The sequence below is a fragment of the Anomaloglossus baeobatrachus genome, chromosome 7, assembly GCF_048569485.1.
Source record: "Anomaloglossus baeobatrachus isolate aAnoBae1 chromosome 7, aAnoBae1.hap1, whole genome shotgun sequence".
NCBI lineage: Eukaryota > Metazoa > Chordata > Amphibia > Anura > Aromobatidae > Anomaloglossus > Anomaloglossus baeobatrachus.
Window position 1 is genome coordinate 184865851 of NC_134359.1, and position 18042 is coordinate 184883892.

Consider the following 18042-nt stretch of genomic DNA (forward strand, 5'->3'; position numbering starts at 1 on the left):
AATGCCCCTCTGGGAAATATTCAAATTGTCTCTCCAGTAAAGGAGACAAACTCTAGCACAGCGCCACCTATTGGAAGTAGCGATCCTAAAAGTCACAAGTGGATTTTCAACAATCCTTTGCAATATGACTCAGGATATATAAGCCAGATCAGAATCCCAATTTGCAGACACGGTGTTTCGGGGTGCTTGCCCCTCGTCAGTGCAAAGTATGGGGGTGTCTGATCTTGCTCATGAGAAAGCTATGTGGGGACCACGGGGAAACACTATTCTCCTTAAGGAGACTTTGCAAGCCAGTCTGGCTGCCAGGTAAGGGGACTTATAGCTGCAATGCCCCTCTGGGAAATATTCAAATTGTCTCTCCAGTAAAGGAGACAAACTCTAGCACAGCGCCACCTATTGGAAGTAGCGATCCTAAAAGTCACAAGTGGATTTTCAACAATCCTTTGCAATATGACTCAGGATATATAAGCCAGATCAGAATCCCAATTTGCAGACACGGTGTTTCGGGGTGCTTGCCCCTCGTCAGTGCAAAGTATGGGGGTGTCTGATCTTGCTCATGAGAAAGCTATGTGGGGACCACGGGGGAACACTATTCTCCTTAAGGAGACTTTGCAAGCCAGTCTGGCTGCCAGGTAAGGGGACTTATAGCTGCAATGCCCCTCTGGGAAATATTCAAATTGTCTCTCCAGTAAAGGAGACAAACTCTAGCACAGCGCCACCTATTGGAAGTAGCGATCCTAAAAGTCACAAGTGGATTTTCAACAATCCTTTGCAATATGACTCAGGATATATAAGCCAGATCAGAATCCCAATTTGCAGACACGGTGTTTCGGGGTGCTTGCCCCTCGTCAGGGCAAAGTATGGGGGTGTCTGATCTTGCTCATGAGAAAGCTATGTGGGGACCACGGGGGAACACTATTCTCCTTAAGGAGACTTTGCAAGCCAGTCTGGCTGCCAGGTAAGGGGACTTATAGCTGCAATGCCCCTCTGGGAAATATTCAAATTGTCTCTCCAGTAAAGGAGACAAACTCTAGCACAGCGCCACCTATTGGAAGTAGCGATCCTAAAAGTCACAAGTGGATTTTCAACAATCCTTTGCAATATGACTCAGGATATATAAGCCAGATCAGAATCCCAATTTGCAGACACGGTGTTTCGGGGTGCTTGCCCCTCGTCAGTGCAAAGTATGGGGGTGTCTGATCTTGCTCATGAGAAAGCTATGTGGGGACCACGGGGGAACAGTATTCTCCTTAAGGAGACTTTGCAAGCCAGTCTGGCTGCCAGGTAAGGGGACTTATAGCTGCAATGCCCCTCTGGGAAATATTCAAATTGTCTCTCCAGTAAAGGAGACAAACTCTAGCACAGCGCCACCTATTGGAAGTAGCGATCCTAAAAGTCACAAGTGGATTTTCAACAATCCTTTGCAATATGACTCAGGATATATAAGCCAGATCAGAATCCCAATTTGCAGACACGGTGTTTCGGGGTGCTTGCCCCTCGTCAGTGCAAAGTATGGGGGTGTCTGATCTTGCTCATGAGAAAGCTATGTGGGGACCACGGGGGAACAGTATTCTCCTTAAGGAGACTTTGCAAGCCAGTCTGGCTGCCAGGTAAGGGGACTTATAGCTGCAATGCCCCTCTGGGAAATATTCAAATTGTCTCTCCAGTAAAGGAGACAAACTCTAGCACAGCGCCACCTATTGGAAGTAGCGATCCTAAAAGTCACAAGTGGATTTTCAACAATCCTTTGCAATATGACTCAGGATATATAAGCCAGATCAGAATCCCAATTTGCAGACACGGTGTTTCGGGGTGCTTGCCCCTCGTCAGTGCAAAGTATGGGGGTGTCTGATCTTGCTCATGAGAAAGCTATGTGGGGACCACGGGGGAACAGTATTCTCCTTAAGGAGACTTTGCAAGCCAGTCTGGCTGCCAGGTAAGGGGACTTATAGCTGCAATGCCCCTCTGGGAAATATTCAAATTGTCTCTCCAGTAAAGGAGACAAACTCTAGCACAGCGCCACCTATTGGAAGTAGCGATCCTAAAAGTCACAAGTGGATTTTCAACAATCCTTTGCAATATGACTCAGGATATATAAGCCAGATCAGAATCCCAATTTGCAGACACGGTGTTTCGGGGTGCTTGCCCCTCGTCAGTGCAAAGTATGGGGGTGTCTGATCTTGCTCATGAGAAAGCTATGTGGGGACCACGGGGGAACAGTATTCTCCTTAAGGAGACTTTGCAAGCCAGTCTGGCTGCCAGGTAAGGGGACTTATAGCTGCAATGCCCCTCTGGGAAATATTCAAATTGTCTCTCCAGTAAAGGAGACAAACTCTAGCACAGCGCCACCTATTGGAAGTAGCGATCCTAAAAGTCACAAGTGGATTTTCAACAATCCTTTGCAATATGACTCAGGATATATAAGCCAGATCAGAATCCCAATTTGCAGACACGGTGTTTCGGGGTGCTTGCCCCTCGTCAGTGCAAAGTATGGGGGTGTCTGATCTTGCTCATGAGAAAGCTATGTGGGGACCACGGGGGAACACTATTCTCCTTAAGGAGACTTTGCAAGCCAGTCTGGCTGCCAGGTAAGGGGATTTATAGCTGCAATGCCCCTCTGGGAAATATTCAAATTGTCTCTCCAGTAAAGGAGACAAACTCTAGCACAGCGCCACCTATTGGAAGTAGCGATCCTAAAAGTCACAAGTGGATTTTCAACAATCCTTTGCAATATGACTCAGGATATATAAGCCAGATCAGAATCCCAATTTGCAGACACGGTGTTTCGGGGTGCTTGCCCCTCGTCAGTGCAAAGTATGGGGGTGTCTGATCTTGCTCATGAGAAAGCTATGTGGGGACCACGGGGGAACACTATTCTCCTTAAGGAGACTTTGCAAGCCAGTCTGGCTGCCAGGTAAGGGGACTTATAGCTGCAATGCCCCTCTGGGAAATATTCAAATTGTCTCTCCAGTAAAGGAGACAAACTCTAGCACAGCGCCACCTATTGGAAGTAGCGATCCTAAAAGTCACAAGTGGATTTTCAACAATCCTTTGCAATATGACTCAGGATATATAAGCCAGATCAGAATCCCAATTTGCAGACACGGTGTTTCGGGGTGCTTGCCCCTCGTCAGTGCAAAGTATGGGGGTGTCTGATCTTGCTCATGAGAAAGCTATGTGGGGACCACGGGGGAACAGTATTCTCCTTAAGGAGACTTTGCAAGCCAGTCTGGCTGCCAGGTAAGGGGACTTATAGCTGCAATGCCCCTCTGGGAAATATTCAAATTGTCTCTCCAGTAAAGGAGACAAACTCTAGCACAGCGCCACCTATTGGAAGTAGCGATCCTAAAAGTCACAAGTGGATTTTCAACAATCCTTTGCAATATGACTCAGGATATATAAGCCAGATCAGAATCCCAATTTGCAGACACGGTGTTTCGGGGTGCTTGCCCCTCGTCAGTGCAAAGTATGGGGGTGTCTGATCTTGCTCATGAGAAAGCTATGTGGGGACCACGGGGGAACACTATTCTCCTTAAGGAGACTTTGCAAGCCAGTCTGGCTGCCAGGTAAGGGGACTTATAGCTGCAATGCCCCTCTGGGAAATATTCAAATTGTCTCTCCAGTAAAGGAGACAAACTCTAGCACAGCGCCACCTATTGGAAGTAGCGATCCTAAAAGTCACAAGTGGATTTTCAACAATCCTTTGCAATATGACTCAGGATATATAAGCCAGATCAGAATCCCAATTTGCAGACACGGTGTTTCGGGGTGCTTGCCCCTCGTCAGTGCAAAGTATGGGGGTGTCTGATCTTGCTCATGAGAAAGCTATGTGGGGACCACGGGGGAACACTATTCTCCTTAAGGAGACTTTGCAAGCCAGTCTGGCTGCCAGGTAAGGGGACTTATAGCTGCAATGCCCCTCTGGGAAATATTCAAATTGTCTCTCCAGTAAAGGAGACAAACTCTAGCACAGCACCACCTATTGGAAGTAGCGATCCTAAAAGTCACAAGTGGATTTTCAACAATCCTTTGCAATATGACTCAGGATATATAAGCCAGATCAGAATCCCAATTTGCAGACACGGTGTTTCGGGGTGCTTGCCCCTCGTCAGTGCAAAGTATGGGGGTGTCTGATCTTGCTCATGAGAAAGCTATGTGGGGACCACGGGGGAACAGTATTCTCCTTAAGGAGACTTTGCAAGCCAGTCTGGCTGCCAGGTAAGGGGACTTATAGCTGCAATGCCCCTCTGGGAAATATTCAAATTGTCTCTCCAGTAAAGGAGACAAACTCTAGCACAGCGCCACCTATTGAAAGTAGCGATCCTAAAAGTCACAAGTGGATTTTCAACAATCCTTTGCAATATGACTCAGGATATATAAGCCAGATCAGAATCCCAATTTGCAGACACGGTGTTTCGGGGTGCTTGCCCCTCGTCAGTGCAAAGTATGGGGGTGTCTGATCTTGCTCATGAGAAAGCTATGTGGGGACCACGGGGGAACAGTATTCTCCTTAAGGAGACTTTGCAAGCCAGTCTGGCTGCCAGGTAAGGGGACTTATAGCTGCAATGCCCCTCTGGGAAATATTCAAATTGTCTCTCCAGTAAAGGAGACAAACTCTAGCACAGCGCCACCTATTGGAAGTAGCGATCCTAAAAGTCACAAGTGGATTTTCAACAATCCTTTGCAATATGACTCAGGATATATAAGCCAGATCAGAATCCCAATTTGCAGACACGGTGTTTCGGGGTGCTTGCCCCTCGTCAGTGCAAAGTATGGGGGTGTCTGATCTTGCTCATGAGAAAGCTATGTGGGGACCACGGGGGAACACTATTCTCCTTAAGGAGACTTTGCAAGCCAGTCTGGCTGCCAGGTAAGGGGATTTATAGCTGCAATGCCCCTCTGGGAAATATTCAAATTGTCTCTCCAGTAAAGGAGACAAACTCTAGCACAGCGCCACCTATTGGAAGTAGCGATCCTAAAAGTCACAAGTGGATTTTCAACAATCCTTTGCAATATGACTCAGGATATATAAGCCAGATCAGAATCCCAATTTGCAGACACGGTGTTTCGGGGTGCTTGCCCCTCGTCAGTGCAAAGTATGGGGGTGTCTGATCTTGCTCATGAGAAAGCTATGTGGGGACCACGGGGGAACACTATTCTCCTTAAGGAGACTTTGCAAGCCAGTCTGGCTGCCAGGTAAGGGGACTTATAGCTGCAATGCCCCTCTGGGAAATATTCAAATTGTCTCTCCAGTAAAGGAGACAAACTCTAGCACAGCGCCACCTATTGGAAGTAGCGATCCTAAAAGTCACAAGTGGATTTTCAACAATCCTTTGCAATATGACTCAGGATATATAAGCCAGATCAGAATCCCAATTTGCAGACACGGTGTTTCGGGGTGCTTGCCCCTCGTCAGTGCAAAGTATGGGGGTGTCTGATCTTGCTCATGAGAAAGCTATGTGGGGACCACGGGGGAACAGTATTCTCCTTAAGGAGACTTTGCAAGCCAGTCTGGCTGCCAGGTAAGGGGACTTATAGCTGCAATGCCCCTCTGGGAAATATTCAAATTGTCTCTCCAGTAAAGGAGACAAACTCTAGCACAGCGCCACCTATTGGAAGTAGCGATCCTAAAAGTCACAAGTGGATTTTCAACAATCCTTTGCAATATGACTCAGGATATATAAGCCAGATCAGAATCCCAATTTGCAGACACGGTGTTTCGGGGTGCTTGCCCCTCGTCAGTGCAAAGTATGGGGGTGTCTGATCTTGCTCATGAGAAAGCTATGTGGGGACCACGGGGGAACACTATTCTCCTTAAGGAGACTTTGCAAGCCAGTCTGGCTGCCAGGTAAGGGGACTTATAGCTGCAATGCCCCTCTGGGAAATATTCAAATTGTCTCTCCAGTAAAGGAGACAAACTCTAGCACAGCGCCACCTATTGGAAGTAGCGATCCTAAAAGTCACAAGTGGATTTTCAACAATCCTTTGCAATATGACTCAGGATATATAAGCCAGATCAGAATCCCAATTTGCAGACACGGTGTTTCGGGGTGCTTGCCCCTCGTCAGTGCAAAGTATGGGGGTGTCTGATCTTGCTCATGAGAAAGCTATGTGGGGACCACGGGGGAACACTATTCTCCTTAAGGAGACTTTGCAAGCCAGTCTGGCTGCCAGGTAAGGGGACTTATAGCTGCAATGCCCCTCTGGGAAATATTCAAATTGTCTCTCCAGTAAAGGAGACAAACTCTAGCACAGCGCCACCTATTGGAAGTAGCGATCCTAAAAGTCACAAGTGGATTTTCAACAATCCTTTGCAATATGACTCAGGATATATAAGCCAGATCAGAATCCCAATTTGCAGACACGGTGTTTCGGGGTGCTTGCCCCTCGTCAGTGCAAAGTATGGGGGTGTCTGATCTTGCTCATGAGAAAGCTATGTGGGGACCACGGGGGAACAGTATTCTCCTTAAGGAGACTTTGCAAGCCAGTCTGGCTGCCAGGTAAGGGGACTTATAGCTGCAATGCCCCTCTGGGAAATATTCAAATTGTCTCTCCAGTAAAGGAGACAAACTCTAGCACAGCGCCACCTATTGAAAGTAGCGATCCTAAAAGTCACAAGTGGATTTTCAACAATCCTTTGCAATATGACTCAGGATATATAAGCCAGATCAGAATCCCAATTTGCAGACACGGTGTTTCGGGGTGCTTGCCCCTCGTCAGTGCAAAGTATGGGGGTGTCTGATCTTGCTCATGAGAAAGCTATGTGGGGACCACGGGGGAACAGTATTCTCCTTAAGGAGACTTTGCAAGCCAGTCTGGCTGCCAGGTAAGGGGACTTATAGCTGCAATGCCCCTCTGGGAAATATTCAAATTGTCTCTCCAGTAAAGGAGACAAACTCTAGCACAGCGCCACCTATTGGAAGTAGCGATCCTAAAAGTCACAAGTGGATTTTCAACAATCCTTTGCAATATGACTCAGGATATATAAGCCAGATCAGAATCCCAATTTGCAGACACGGTGTTTCGGGGTGCTTGCCCCTCGTCAGTGCAAAGTATGGGGGTGTCTGATCTTGCTCATGAGAAAGCTATGTGGGGACCACGGGGGAACACTATTCTCCTTAAGGAGACTTTGCAAGCCAGTCTGGCTGCCAGGTAAGGGGACTTATAGCTGCAATGCCCCTCTGGGAAATATTCAAATTGTCTCTCCAGTAAAGGAGACAAACTCTAGCACAGCGCCACCTATTGGAAGTAGCGATCCTAAAAGTCACAAGTGGATTTTCAACAATCCTTTGCAATATGACTCAGGATATATAAGCCAGATCAGAATCCCAATTTGCAGACACGGTGTTTCGGGGTGCTTGCCCCTCGTCAGTGCAAAGTATGGGGGTGTCTGATCTTGCTCATGAGAAAGCTATGTGGGGACCACGGGGGAACACTATTCTCCTTAAGGAGACTTTGCAAGCCAGTCTGGCTGCCAGGTAAGGGGACTTATAGCTGCAATGCCCCTCTGGGAAATATTCAAATTGTCTCTCCAGTAAAGGAGACAAACTCTAGCACAGCGCCACCTATTGGAAGTAGCGATCCTAAAAGTCACAAGTGGATTTTCAACAATCCTTTGCAATATGACTCAGGATATATAAGCCAGATCAGAATCCCAATTTGCAGACACGGTGTTTCGGGGTGCTTGCCCCTCGTCAGTGCAAAGTATGGGGGTGTCTGATCTTGCTCATGAGAAAGCTATGTGGGGACCACGGGGGAACAGTATTCTCCTTAAGGAGACTTTGCAAGCCAGTCTGGCTGCCAGGTAAGGGGACTTATAGCTGCAATGCCCCTCTGGGAAATATTCAAATTGTCTCTCCAGTAAAGGAGACAAACTCTAGCACAGCGCCACCTATTGGAAGTAGCGATCCTAAAAGTCACAAGTGGATTTTCAACAATCCTTTGCAATATGACTCAGGATATATAAGCCAGATCAGAATCCCAATTTGCAGACACGGTGTTTCGGGGTGCTTGCCCCTCGTCAGTGCAAAGTATGGGGGTGTCTGATCTTGCTCATGAGAAAGCTATGTGGGGACCACGGGGGAACAGTATTCTCCTTAAGGAGACTTTGCAAGCCAGTCTGGCTGCCAGGTAAGGGGACTTATAGCTGCAATGCCCCTCTGGGAAATATTCAAATTGTCTCTCCAGTACAGGAGACAAACTCTAGCACAGCGCCACCTATTGGAAGTAGCGATCCTAAAAGTCACAAGTGGATTTTCAACAATCCTTTGCAATATGACTCAGGATATATAAGCCAGATCAGAATCCCAATTTGCAGACACGGTGTTTCGGGGTGCTTGCCCCTCGTCAGTGCAAAGTATGGGGGTGTCTGATCTTGCTCATGAGAAAGCTATGTGGGGACCACGGGGGAACAGTATTCTCCTTAAGGAGACTTTGCAAGCCAGTCTGGCTGCCAGGTAAGGGGACTTATAGCTGCAATGCCCCTCTGGGAAATATTCAAATTGTCTCTCCAGTAAAGGAGACAAACTCTAGCACAGCGCCACCTATTGGAAGTAGCGATCCTAAAAGTCACAAGTGGATTTTCAACAATCCTTTGCAATATGACTCAGGATATATAAGCCAGATCAGAATCCCAATTTGCAGACACGGTGTTTCGGGGTGCTTGCCCCTCGTCAGTGCAAAGTATGGGGGTGTCTGATCTTGCTCATGAGAAAGCTATGTGGGGACCACGGGGGAACAGTATTCTCCTTAAGGAGACTTTGCAAGCCAGTCTGGCTGCCAGGTAAGGGGACTTATAGCTGCAATGCCCCTCTGGGAAATATTCAAATTGTCTCTCCAGTAAAGGAGACAAACTCTAGCACAGCGCCACCTATTGGAAGTAGCGATCCTAAAAGTCACAAGTGGATTTTCAACAATCCTTTGCAATATGACTCAGGATATATAAGCCAGATCAGAATCCCAATTTGCAGACACGGTGTTTCGGGGTGCTTGCCCCTCGTCAGTGCAAAGTATGGGGGTGTCTGATCTTGCTCATGAGAAAGCTATGTGGGGACCACGGGGGAACACTATTCTCCTTAAGGAGACTTTGCAAGCCAGTCTGGCTGCCAGGTAAGGGGACTTATAGCTGCAATGCCCCTCTGGGAAATATTCAAATTGTCTCTCCAGTAAAGGAGACAAACTCTAGCACAGCGCCACCTATTGGAAGTAGCGATCCTAAAAGTCACAAGTGGATTTTCAACAATCCTTTGCAATATGACTCAGGATATATAAGCCAGATCAGAATCCCAATTTGCAGACACGGTGTTTCGGGGTGCTTGCCCCTCGTCAGTGCAAAGTATGGGGGTGTCTGATCTTGCTCATGAGAAAGCTATGTGGGGACCACGGGGGAACAGTATTCTCCTTAAGGAGACTTTGCAAGCCAGTCTGGCTGCCAGGTAAGGGGACTTATAGCTGCAATGCCCCTCTGGGAAATATTCAAATTGTCTCTCCAGTAAAGGAGACAAACTCTAGCACAGCGCCACCTATTGGAAGTAGCGATCCTAAAAGTCACAAGTGGATTTTCAACAATCCTTTGCAATATGACTCAGGATATATAAGCCAGATCAGAATCCCAATTTGCAGACACGGTGTTTCGGGGTGCTTGCCCCTCGTCAGTGCAAAGTATGGGGGTGTCTGATCTTGCTCATGAGAAAGCTATGTGGGGACCACGGGGGAACACTATTCTCCTTAAGGAGACTTTGCAAGCCAGTCTGGCTGCCAGGTAAGGGGACTTATAGCTGCAATGCCCCTCTGGGAAATATTCAAATTGTCTCTCCAGTAAAGGAGACAAACTCTAGCACAGCGCCACCTATTGGAAGTAGCGATCCTAAAAGTCACAAGTGGATTTTCAACAATCCTTTGCAATATGACTCAGGATATATAAGCCAGATCAGAATCCCAATTTGCAGACACGGTGTTTCGGGGTGCTTGCCCCTCGTCAGTGCAAAGTATGGGGGTGTCTGATCTTGCTCATGAGAAAGCTATGTGGATATATATATATATATAGAAATTTAGCTTACTCCACTTATATAACCAAACCTTTGCAGCATAAAAATATATGAAATGGTAAACTGGAGTCTGGCTCCCCCTAGTGGGGTTTACAAAACAGTGCAGAACAAGTCTGAAATTTAAGTATACGGGTAAACTCACACGATCGCTCCATTTTTGCGGTCCGCAAAAAATGGATCCGTTTTTCAACATAGGCATTCGTTTGACAATCGCATCCGTTCGTATACTGTCCGTTTTCCATCTGTGTGCCTTCCATTTTTTATGGAAGGAGGGTTTGTGCCATAAATGTACCTAGGATCCATTACATACAGTCAAAAGCTAGAAAGATAGATAGCTAAATAGATAGATAGATCAGAAAGACATATATAATGTCCCAATTCCCAGCATTTTGTAAGCTTGCACCCTTTAGTGCCTTTCATGTGGCACTAAAGGGTGTTTAGCCTTGTTTTTGGCTCCAAATTAAATATTATCCCCCAAAAAACAAAGTTGGGTTCCCCCTATCTTTTGTAGCTAGCTAAGGTGAAGCAGACATCTGTAGCCTGCAGGCCACAGCTGGCAGCTTCACCTTGGCTGATAATCCAAAACAGAGGGCACCCCACACTGTTATTTTAAATTATATAAATAATTTAAAACAAAAAATATGAGGTCCCTCGCAAATTGGATCACCAGCCAAGGTAAAATGCACAGCTTCTCAGACTGAGGAGTCCCATGATTATTGGACCCTCCCCAGCCTAAACATAGCAAGCCGCAGCCACCCCAGAAGTGGTGCATTCATTAGATGCGCCAATCCTTGTGCTTCGCATTGGCCCTTCCGGTTGCCCTTGTGCAGTGGCAAACGGGGTAATAAATTGGGTTGGTGTCAAGTGTGAATTGCCAGTTGACATCTAGCCCTGGTGTTAGTCATGGGTTGGTGTCTACCAGATACCCCCCATTACTAATCCAATTGTTGAACAAAGAATAATAAATTTTATTTGTACAAACACGCCCTTGACTACATCCCTCATTCACTAATTTATTACAATATTTTTTTAATAAAGTGTCTGACGTAATCCGTAGTGACATCCCATGAAGATTCCCAAATGCGAACCTGAAAGACAGCAAAAGAGAAAATTATTAAAGAACTAAAGAGAAGAGGCACCTTCATTCTCCAATTTATTACCCTGCAAAATCCCTCATCCGGGCCCGGCATAATCCAATAAGGGGGTCCCACGACGATCTATACCCAGTGTCCCAGTCAGTGAAGACTGGAATGTTCCCCATTGCCTGGGAGAGCAGTGCAATGTTCTGAGAAAACTTCATGAAGTCAGCCCAGGTCACAGCAGGGGCTCACACAGCAGTGTGTGAGTTGCCACGGGACTAATGATTGCTGACATCAAGAGGTTAGCTCAGTTCATTACCTGTGGTGATGAACTCCGCTGAACTCATGACGTCAGCGCTTGTCACTGAGTTCCATGACCGCCCATGTTCTTATATCAAGTATCGCGGGCTGCCTGTGGCTGTGACAATTGGTGACATCGTGAGCTCCTGCGATACTTGATGTGAGAAGTCAGTGACGAGCGCTGACGTCATGGGCCGCCTGCGATACTTCGCATGAGAACGCCGCGGTCATGAAACTCAATGATGAGCGGTGAAATCACGAGATTAGCGGAGTTCATCACCACAGGTAAGGAACTGAGCTAACCTTAAGATGTCAGCGCTCGTCATCCTCGCAGCTGCTCACACACTGCTGTGTGAGCCCCTGCAGTGAGCTGGGCTGGGCAGGGGAATGGGACATTATATATACGGAAGCCACACGGAAGTGCTTCCGCGTGCCAATGCGTTTTTACACAAAACATATAGAAAAAGATGGTCCTGTCAGTTGGTCCACAAAAAAACCTGGAAAGGAACAAAAAGAACGGGACGGTCGTGTGAATGAGCACTAAGTGTCACTGAACCAGGGGGAACAGTTTTACTATATTAGCATTATGGGTATTTGGATCATATGAACATAGATTAACTAAGAGCGATCCTCAATCAATGCATAAATAATAGAAACATTGTACAAGTGTGTTACCACCCAGTTGTTACCATCTAGAGACCCCCAATGTACGTTTCACTTAGTCTTCCTAACTTTTATATTATTTATACATTGTCATTGGGGATTGCTCTTAGTTTATATATTTTCATATGATCCAAATACCCATAATGGTAATATAGTAACACTATTCCTCCTGGTTCAGTGAGATTTATACTTGCATTTCAGACCACTAGGGGGAGGAAGACTCAAGTTTACTGTTTAATATATATTTACACTGCACAGATTTCGTCATATAAGTGGAGTAACACAAACTCTTTTTCTAGATTTCTTTTGGACATACTGTATTTTGTTATGTCCCTTCATGACTGTTAATAAGGTTATCCATTGGAGTTCCAGTCTGAAAAACCTAACCTTTTTAACTTATTTTTAGAAATGTATTTTTAATTGTGGCTTGATGGTTTTGTGGCCAAGTTTCAGCAAAGCTACATGTGGAACAGTTTTTGGCTTGAACTTGTCCAATCTGTGTGCCTCTCCGAAGAGGTTGGATTCACACAGGATGATGTTTTATGCTGTTGCATGCAAAATTTTAGAGCAACATTAGATAAATGTCTATATCTTAGTTCTGTAACAGTTTACATTGGGTTTCTTGTTTATAATATTGCAGATTAATAATACGAAGAGATCACTTATTAGAAGACGCCTTCAACCAAATCATGGGGTATTCAAGAAAAGATCTTCAAAGAAATAAGCTTTATGTTACTTTTGTGGGGGAAGAGGGGTAAGTGCTATACGCCAAGTAAATGTATATGTCCATGTATATGACCGTATTCCATGTCTGCAATATGGTGCTCATGGCCTTCTAATGGACATACTGTCCCACAGTCCAGTCTGCCAATGAATTTCTGTGGATTCATTTATTTCTATAGAATCCACAAAAATATTATGGCCAACTCCCTCTCATGATTGCACAAGCATAGGGCCATATTATGACCAAATCACTGTTGACTTTCAACTTTAAAGTGTTCCCATAATATTTCACGGCCATTTTACAGGAAGCATTTATTAGTCGGTATAAAAGGTTGCCTTTAGATGAGCGCAGCACATGCTATACTCTTCTATGATGATCTGAAGCGTGTTCTAATACACTGTGGGAGGTTCAGTTGTGGTGTCGTAATACTGGTTGGAAATATTACCTGTATTATGCTCATCTGCATGTGTCCTCCGTCTAAGAATTCTGAGATTTACTAACCTACAAATTACCTTTCCTAATAAACTTATTTTTCTCAATGAAGGGTGTTCTCAAGTTGTCTCTTGAGCAGCTCACAGTTCTCCTGATTTCTCAAGGGGTGGGCACTCCTACTCGAGTGACAGTTCTGATCAGTAGCAGAGCTATAGTATTAGAAGAACTTGTGCCAAGCTTTATATTTCTACTATAGCTATATTCAGCTATATTTGGATTTTTCTGGAGTGGCTATTGCTACCACAATATTTGCATATAGCAATAATAATGCATTTGAACTACTTAGCTCTGAACAGTGAGAGCTGAACTGCTGTGGAATTAGCCAATGGTGGGAGATGGCAATTTTGCAAGATTTATAATAGCAGCTTGTCAGGAGGCGAGAGCCAGGGGTAATCAAGTGAGCAGCTAACTGATGTGTAGAAATTAATAGGCTGGAGTGAGATGGCTGGGATGTTAGGAGTTAACTCCCCTCCTAGAATGTAACTATTCCTCACAATTGGCTAGACAGATTGGCCGAGCTTCATGGAAAAATGCTGTACATTTTAAAAGATAAAAGCTCTCATAGTACGAGAATGACAGCAGATACAAAAAGTAACTCAATTGCAACCTTGCTTATTTTAATTTTGCCTAAGTAAATCAATTTAATAACCTGAAAATACCCCATTAAGTGTAATAGCAATTTCCCAGGCTGAATATTAGTTATGAAAACCCACTATCTGATTGGTCTTAATTCTTCGCTCCCACAGCTTACACACTAGTAACACTCATTTGTAGGCTACATCACAAGGACATCTTACATCCAGCCATCTTCACCAGAAGCCTCCATTATCAGTAAAGATATTTTACTGTGTTGTTTGAAAGCTAAGTCTGTATATTATTAAATAAAACAACTATATCCATGTACTTTCTTCTTCCAATAAAGGTTGGATTATAGTGGACCATCCAGGGAATTTTTCTTCCTTGTTTCTAGAGAGCTATTTAATCCATATTACGGATTATTTGAGTATTCTGCCAATGACACTTACACAGTGCAAATAAGTCCAATGTCTGCATTTGTCGACAATCATCATGAATGGTAAGTTTTATTATTGTTTATTCCAGTATGAAAACAGTAGAGGACCTTTCTCAATATTGTGTTAGGATGCATGAATGTACTACAGTGTGCATCAAACCTATCTATAGAGTAACTGGTCCCGTATGGGGTATGCCTTTGGATTGCCAGTGTAAAAATATGCTTGGCTCATCAATGCAACCATGGACAAGGAGACTACTTTAGGTTGAAATATTTTCTCCTATGGCTATCACTAAAATATATTATCATGTCTTAAAGACTACATTCACACATGGACCCGTAGAGTTAATTAGATCTATTACATATATGAAAATCATGGATCCAAGAGTGAGATCCGTGACAGCCAGAGCAGGTGATATTCTGATCCTTGTTTGGTCATAGAAGTCTATTGGGATCCGTGACACATGGATCATAGTATCATAGTATCATAGTTTTTAAGGTTGAAGGGAGACTCTAAGTCCATCTAGTTCAACCTGTAGCCTAACATGTTGATCCAGAGGAAGGCAAAAAAACCCCAATGTGGCAAACAAGTTCCAATGGGGAAAAAATTTCCTTCCTGACTCCACATCCGGCAATCAGACTAGTTCCCTGGATCAATACCCTGTCATAAAATCTAATATACATAACTGGTAATATTACATTTTTCAAGAAAGGCGTCCAGGCTCTGCTTAAATGTTAGTAGTGAATCACTCATTACAACATCATGTGGCAGAGAGTTCCATAGTCTCACTGCTCGTACAGTAAAGAATCCTCGTCTGTGATTATGATTAAACCTTCTTTCCTCAAGACGTAGTGGATGCCCCCGTGTTCCAGTCGCAGGCCTTGGTGTAAAAAGATCTTTGGAAAGGTCTCTGTACTGTCCCCTCATATATTTATACATTGTGATTAGATCCCCCCTAAGCCTTCGTTTTTCCAAACTAAATAACCCCAAGTTTAATAACCTGTCTTGGTATTGCAGCCCACCCATTCCTCTAATAATCTTGGTGGCTCTTCTCTGAACCCTCTCCAGTTCAGCTATGTCCTTCTTATATATCGGTGACCAGAATTGTACACAGTATTCTAAGTGTGGTCGCACTAGTGACTTGTACAGAGGTAGAACTATATTTTTTTCATGAACACTTATACCTCTTTTAATACATCCCATTATTTTATTAGCCCTGGCAGCAGCTGCCTGACACTGTCCACTAAAGTGAAGTTTACCATCCACCAATACACCCAAGTCTTTTTCTGTGTCTGTTTTACCCAGTGTTCTACGATTAAGTACATAATCATAAATGTTATTTCCTCTACCCAAGTGCATGACCTTACATTTATCTACATTAAACTTCAATTGCCACTTCTCAGCCCAATCCTCCAATTTACATAAATCTCCCTGTAATATAAAATTATCCTCCTCTGTATTGATTACCCTGCAGAGTTTAGTATCATCTGCAAATATTGAAATTCTACTCCGCATGCCCCCAACAAGGTCATTTATAAATATGTTGAAAAGAAGTGGGCCCAATACTGACCCCTGTGGTACCCCACTATGAACTGAGACCCAGTCCGAGTACGTACCATTAATAACCACCCTTTGTTTCCTATCACTTAGCCAGTTTTTAACCCAGTTACACATATTTTCCCCTATCCCCATTATTCTCATTTTATGTACCAACCTTTTGTGTGGCACCGTATCAAAAGCTTTTGAAAAGTCCATATACACAACATCCACTGCATTTCCCTGGTCCAGACTTGAACTTACCTCTTCATAGAAGCTGATCAAATTAGTTTGACAGGATCGATCCCTCATAAACCCATGTTGATACTCTGTCATAAGGTTATTTTTCTTGAGATACTCCAATATAGCATCTCTCAAGAAACCCTCAAGGATTTTACCAACCGTAGAGGTTAAACTTACCGGCCTATAATTTCCCGGCTCAGTTTTTGTCCCCTTTTTGAATATTGGCACCACATTTGCTATGCGCCAGTCTTGCGGTACCGACCCTGTTATTAAGGAATCTGAGAAGATTAAAAATAATGGTCTATCTATCACAGAACTCAATTCCTGTAGTACTCTGGGGTGTATGCCATCCGGGCCCGGAGATTTGTCAACCTTAGTGATTTCGAGGCGGCGGCGTACTTCCTGCTGGGTTAAGCAGGTAATATTCAAGGGTGAATTTATGGTATCACTGGTCATGTCATCTGCCATGGCATTTTCTTGTATAAAAACCGTAGAAAAAAAGTCATTCAGCAGGTTGGCTTTACCCTCATCCCCTTCCACCATTTCACCAAGACTATTTTTAAGGGGGCCAACACTATCGCTTTTCAGTTTTTTACTGTTTATGTAGTTAAAGAATATTTTAGGATTATTTTTACTTTCTCTCGCAATGAGTCTCTCTGTCTCAAACTTAGCTAACTTAATTTGCTTTTTACATATTTTATTTAATTTTCTATAATTATATAATGCCTCATCACTACCTACCCTCTTTAATTCTTTTAAGGCTTTCTGTTTTTCTTTTATTGCTTCCCTTACAGCTCTATTTAGCCATAGGGGTTTCCTCCTATTTCTAGCATGTTTGTTCCCATAGGGTATATTTTCTGCACAAGCCCTATTCAGGATGCTCATAAAAGTCTCCCATTTGCTTTGTGTACTTCTATTACTTAGTACATCATCCCAGTTTATTGCACTAAGATCATCTCTCAACCGTTTAAAATTTGCTTTCCTGAAGTTTAGTGTCCTTGTAGCCCCTCTACTAGACATCTTACTAAAGAATACATGAAAACTTATTATTTTGTGATCACTATTCCCCAAGTAACCCCCAACTTGTATATTTGATATGCGGTCTGGCCTATTGGTTAGTACAAGGTCTAGTAGTGCTCCCCCTCTTGTGGGGTCCTGTACCATTTGTGAAAGGTAATTATCTTTCATTGTTATCAAAAATCTATTTCCTTTGCTGGAACTGCAAGTTTCTGTTCCCCAATGCAGGGATGCAGATTGGAAGATTAGCTTTCATGTCTCACAGATCTGTTGTTTAGTGATTAATGTGGAAACAAACATGTGACCTTAGAGGGGTATTTTTGGGGGCTTGGAAACCAACACGCACAGAGGACAAAAAAGGATGAAAAAAACAGCTGCAACTATGATAGCTGCAAAACAACCTGTCAATTTCTCACTGATGGTAAAATTCCCACGTATATGTAAATGTAGCCTTATTCCAGTATGAAAAGAAAAGACACAGATGCAATTTTTTACAACATTCCTGACATCAAATATCCCATTATTATCATTCTGTCCAATTCTATTTTTCTAGATGCTAAACGAAATACAAGGGGTTTAATGAGAGAAGGAGCTTTCATTGCAAGGATTGCCCTTAGCAGTCTGCTTTAGCAAGCCAAGGTTTGAGGGGGCCATCTTGTTCCTGCTCACAGTTTAGAGCTTTGTTAGCTCAATTGGTAATCAACAAAAATCTGTAATGTGCATTGAGGGCACGTTGGTGTTCCAGATATGTATTAACAATCTTTGTGTTTCACTGCAGACAGGGCAGAGGGGATGGCTCCTGCTGCAGCTAGCTATCTGATAAGCAGGCATAAAATAGTTAGAAGGAGGAGGGTGAAAATAGGTAGCTCTTGGAACAAAATTAGAAGATTTTTTTTATGCCTTTTATACGTTTAGTGTTCATCTCACAT

At 44.0% G+C, this 18042-nt stretch overlaps 1 protein-coding gene across 5 annotated transcripts in view; it reads left to right on the forward strand.

Moving 5' to 3' along the window:
- Positions 1–18042, forward strand: part of HECW2 (HECT, C2 and WW domain containing E3 ubiquitin protein ligase 2) — a 453200-nt gene that overhangs the window by 377855 nt on the left and 57303 nt on the right. For all 5 annotated transcript variants that reach the window (XM_075317832.1, XM_075317831.1, XM_075317833.1 and 2 more), the window contains 2 exons: positions 12729–12842; positions 14227–14379. In XM_075317832.1, coding sequence (XP_075173947.1) covers positions 12729–12842; positions 14227–14379 — 267 coding nt within the window. The remainder of the gene's footprint in view (positions 1–12728; positions 12843–14226; positions 14380–18042) is intronic.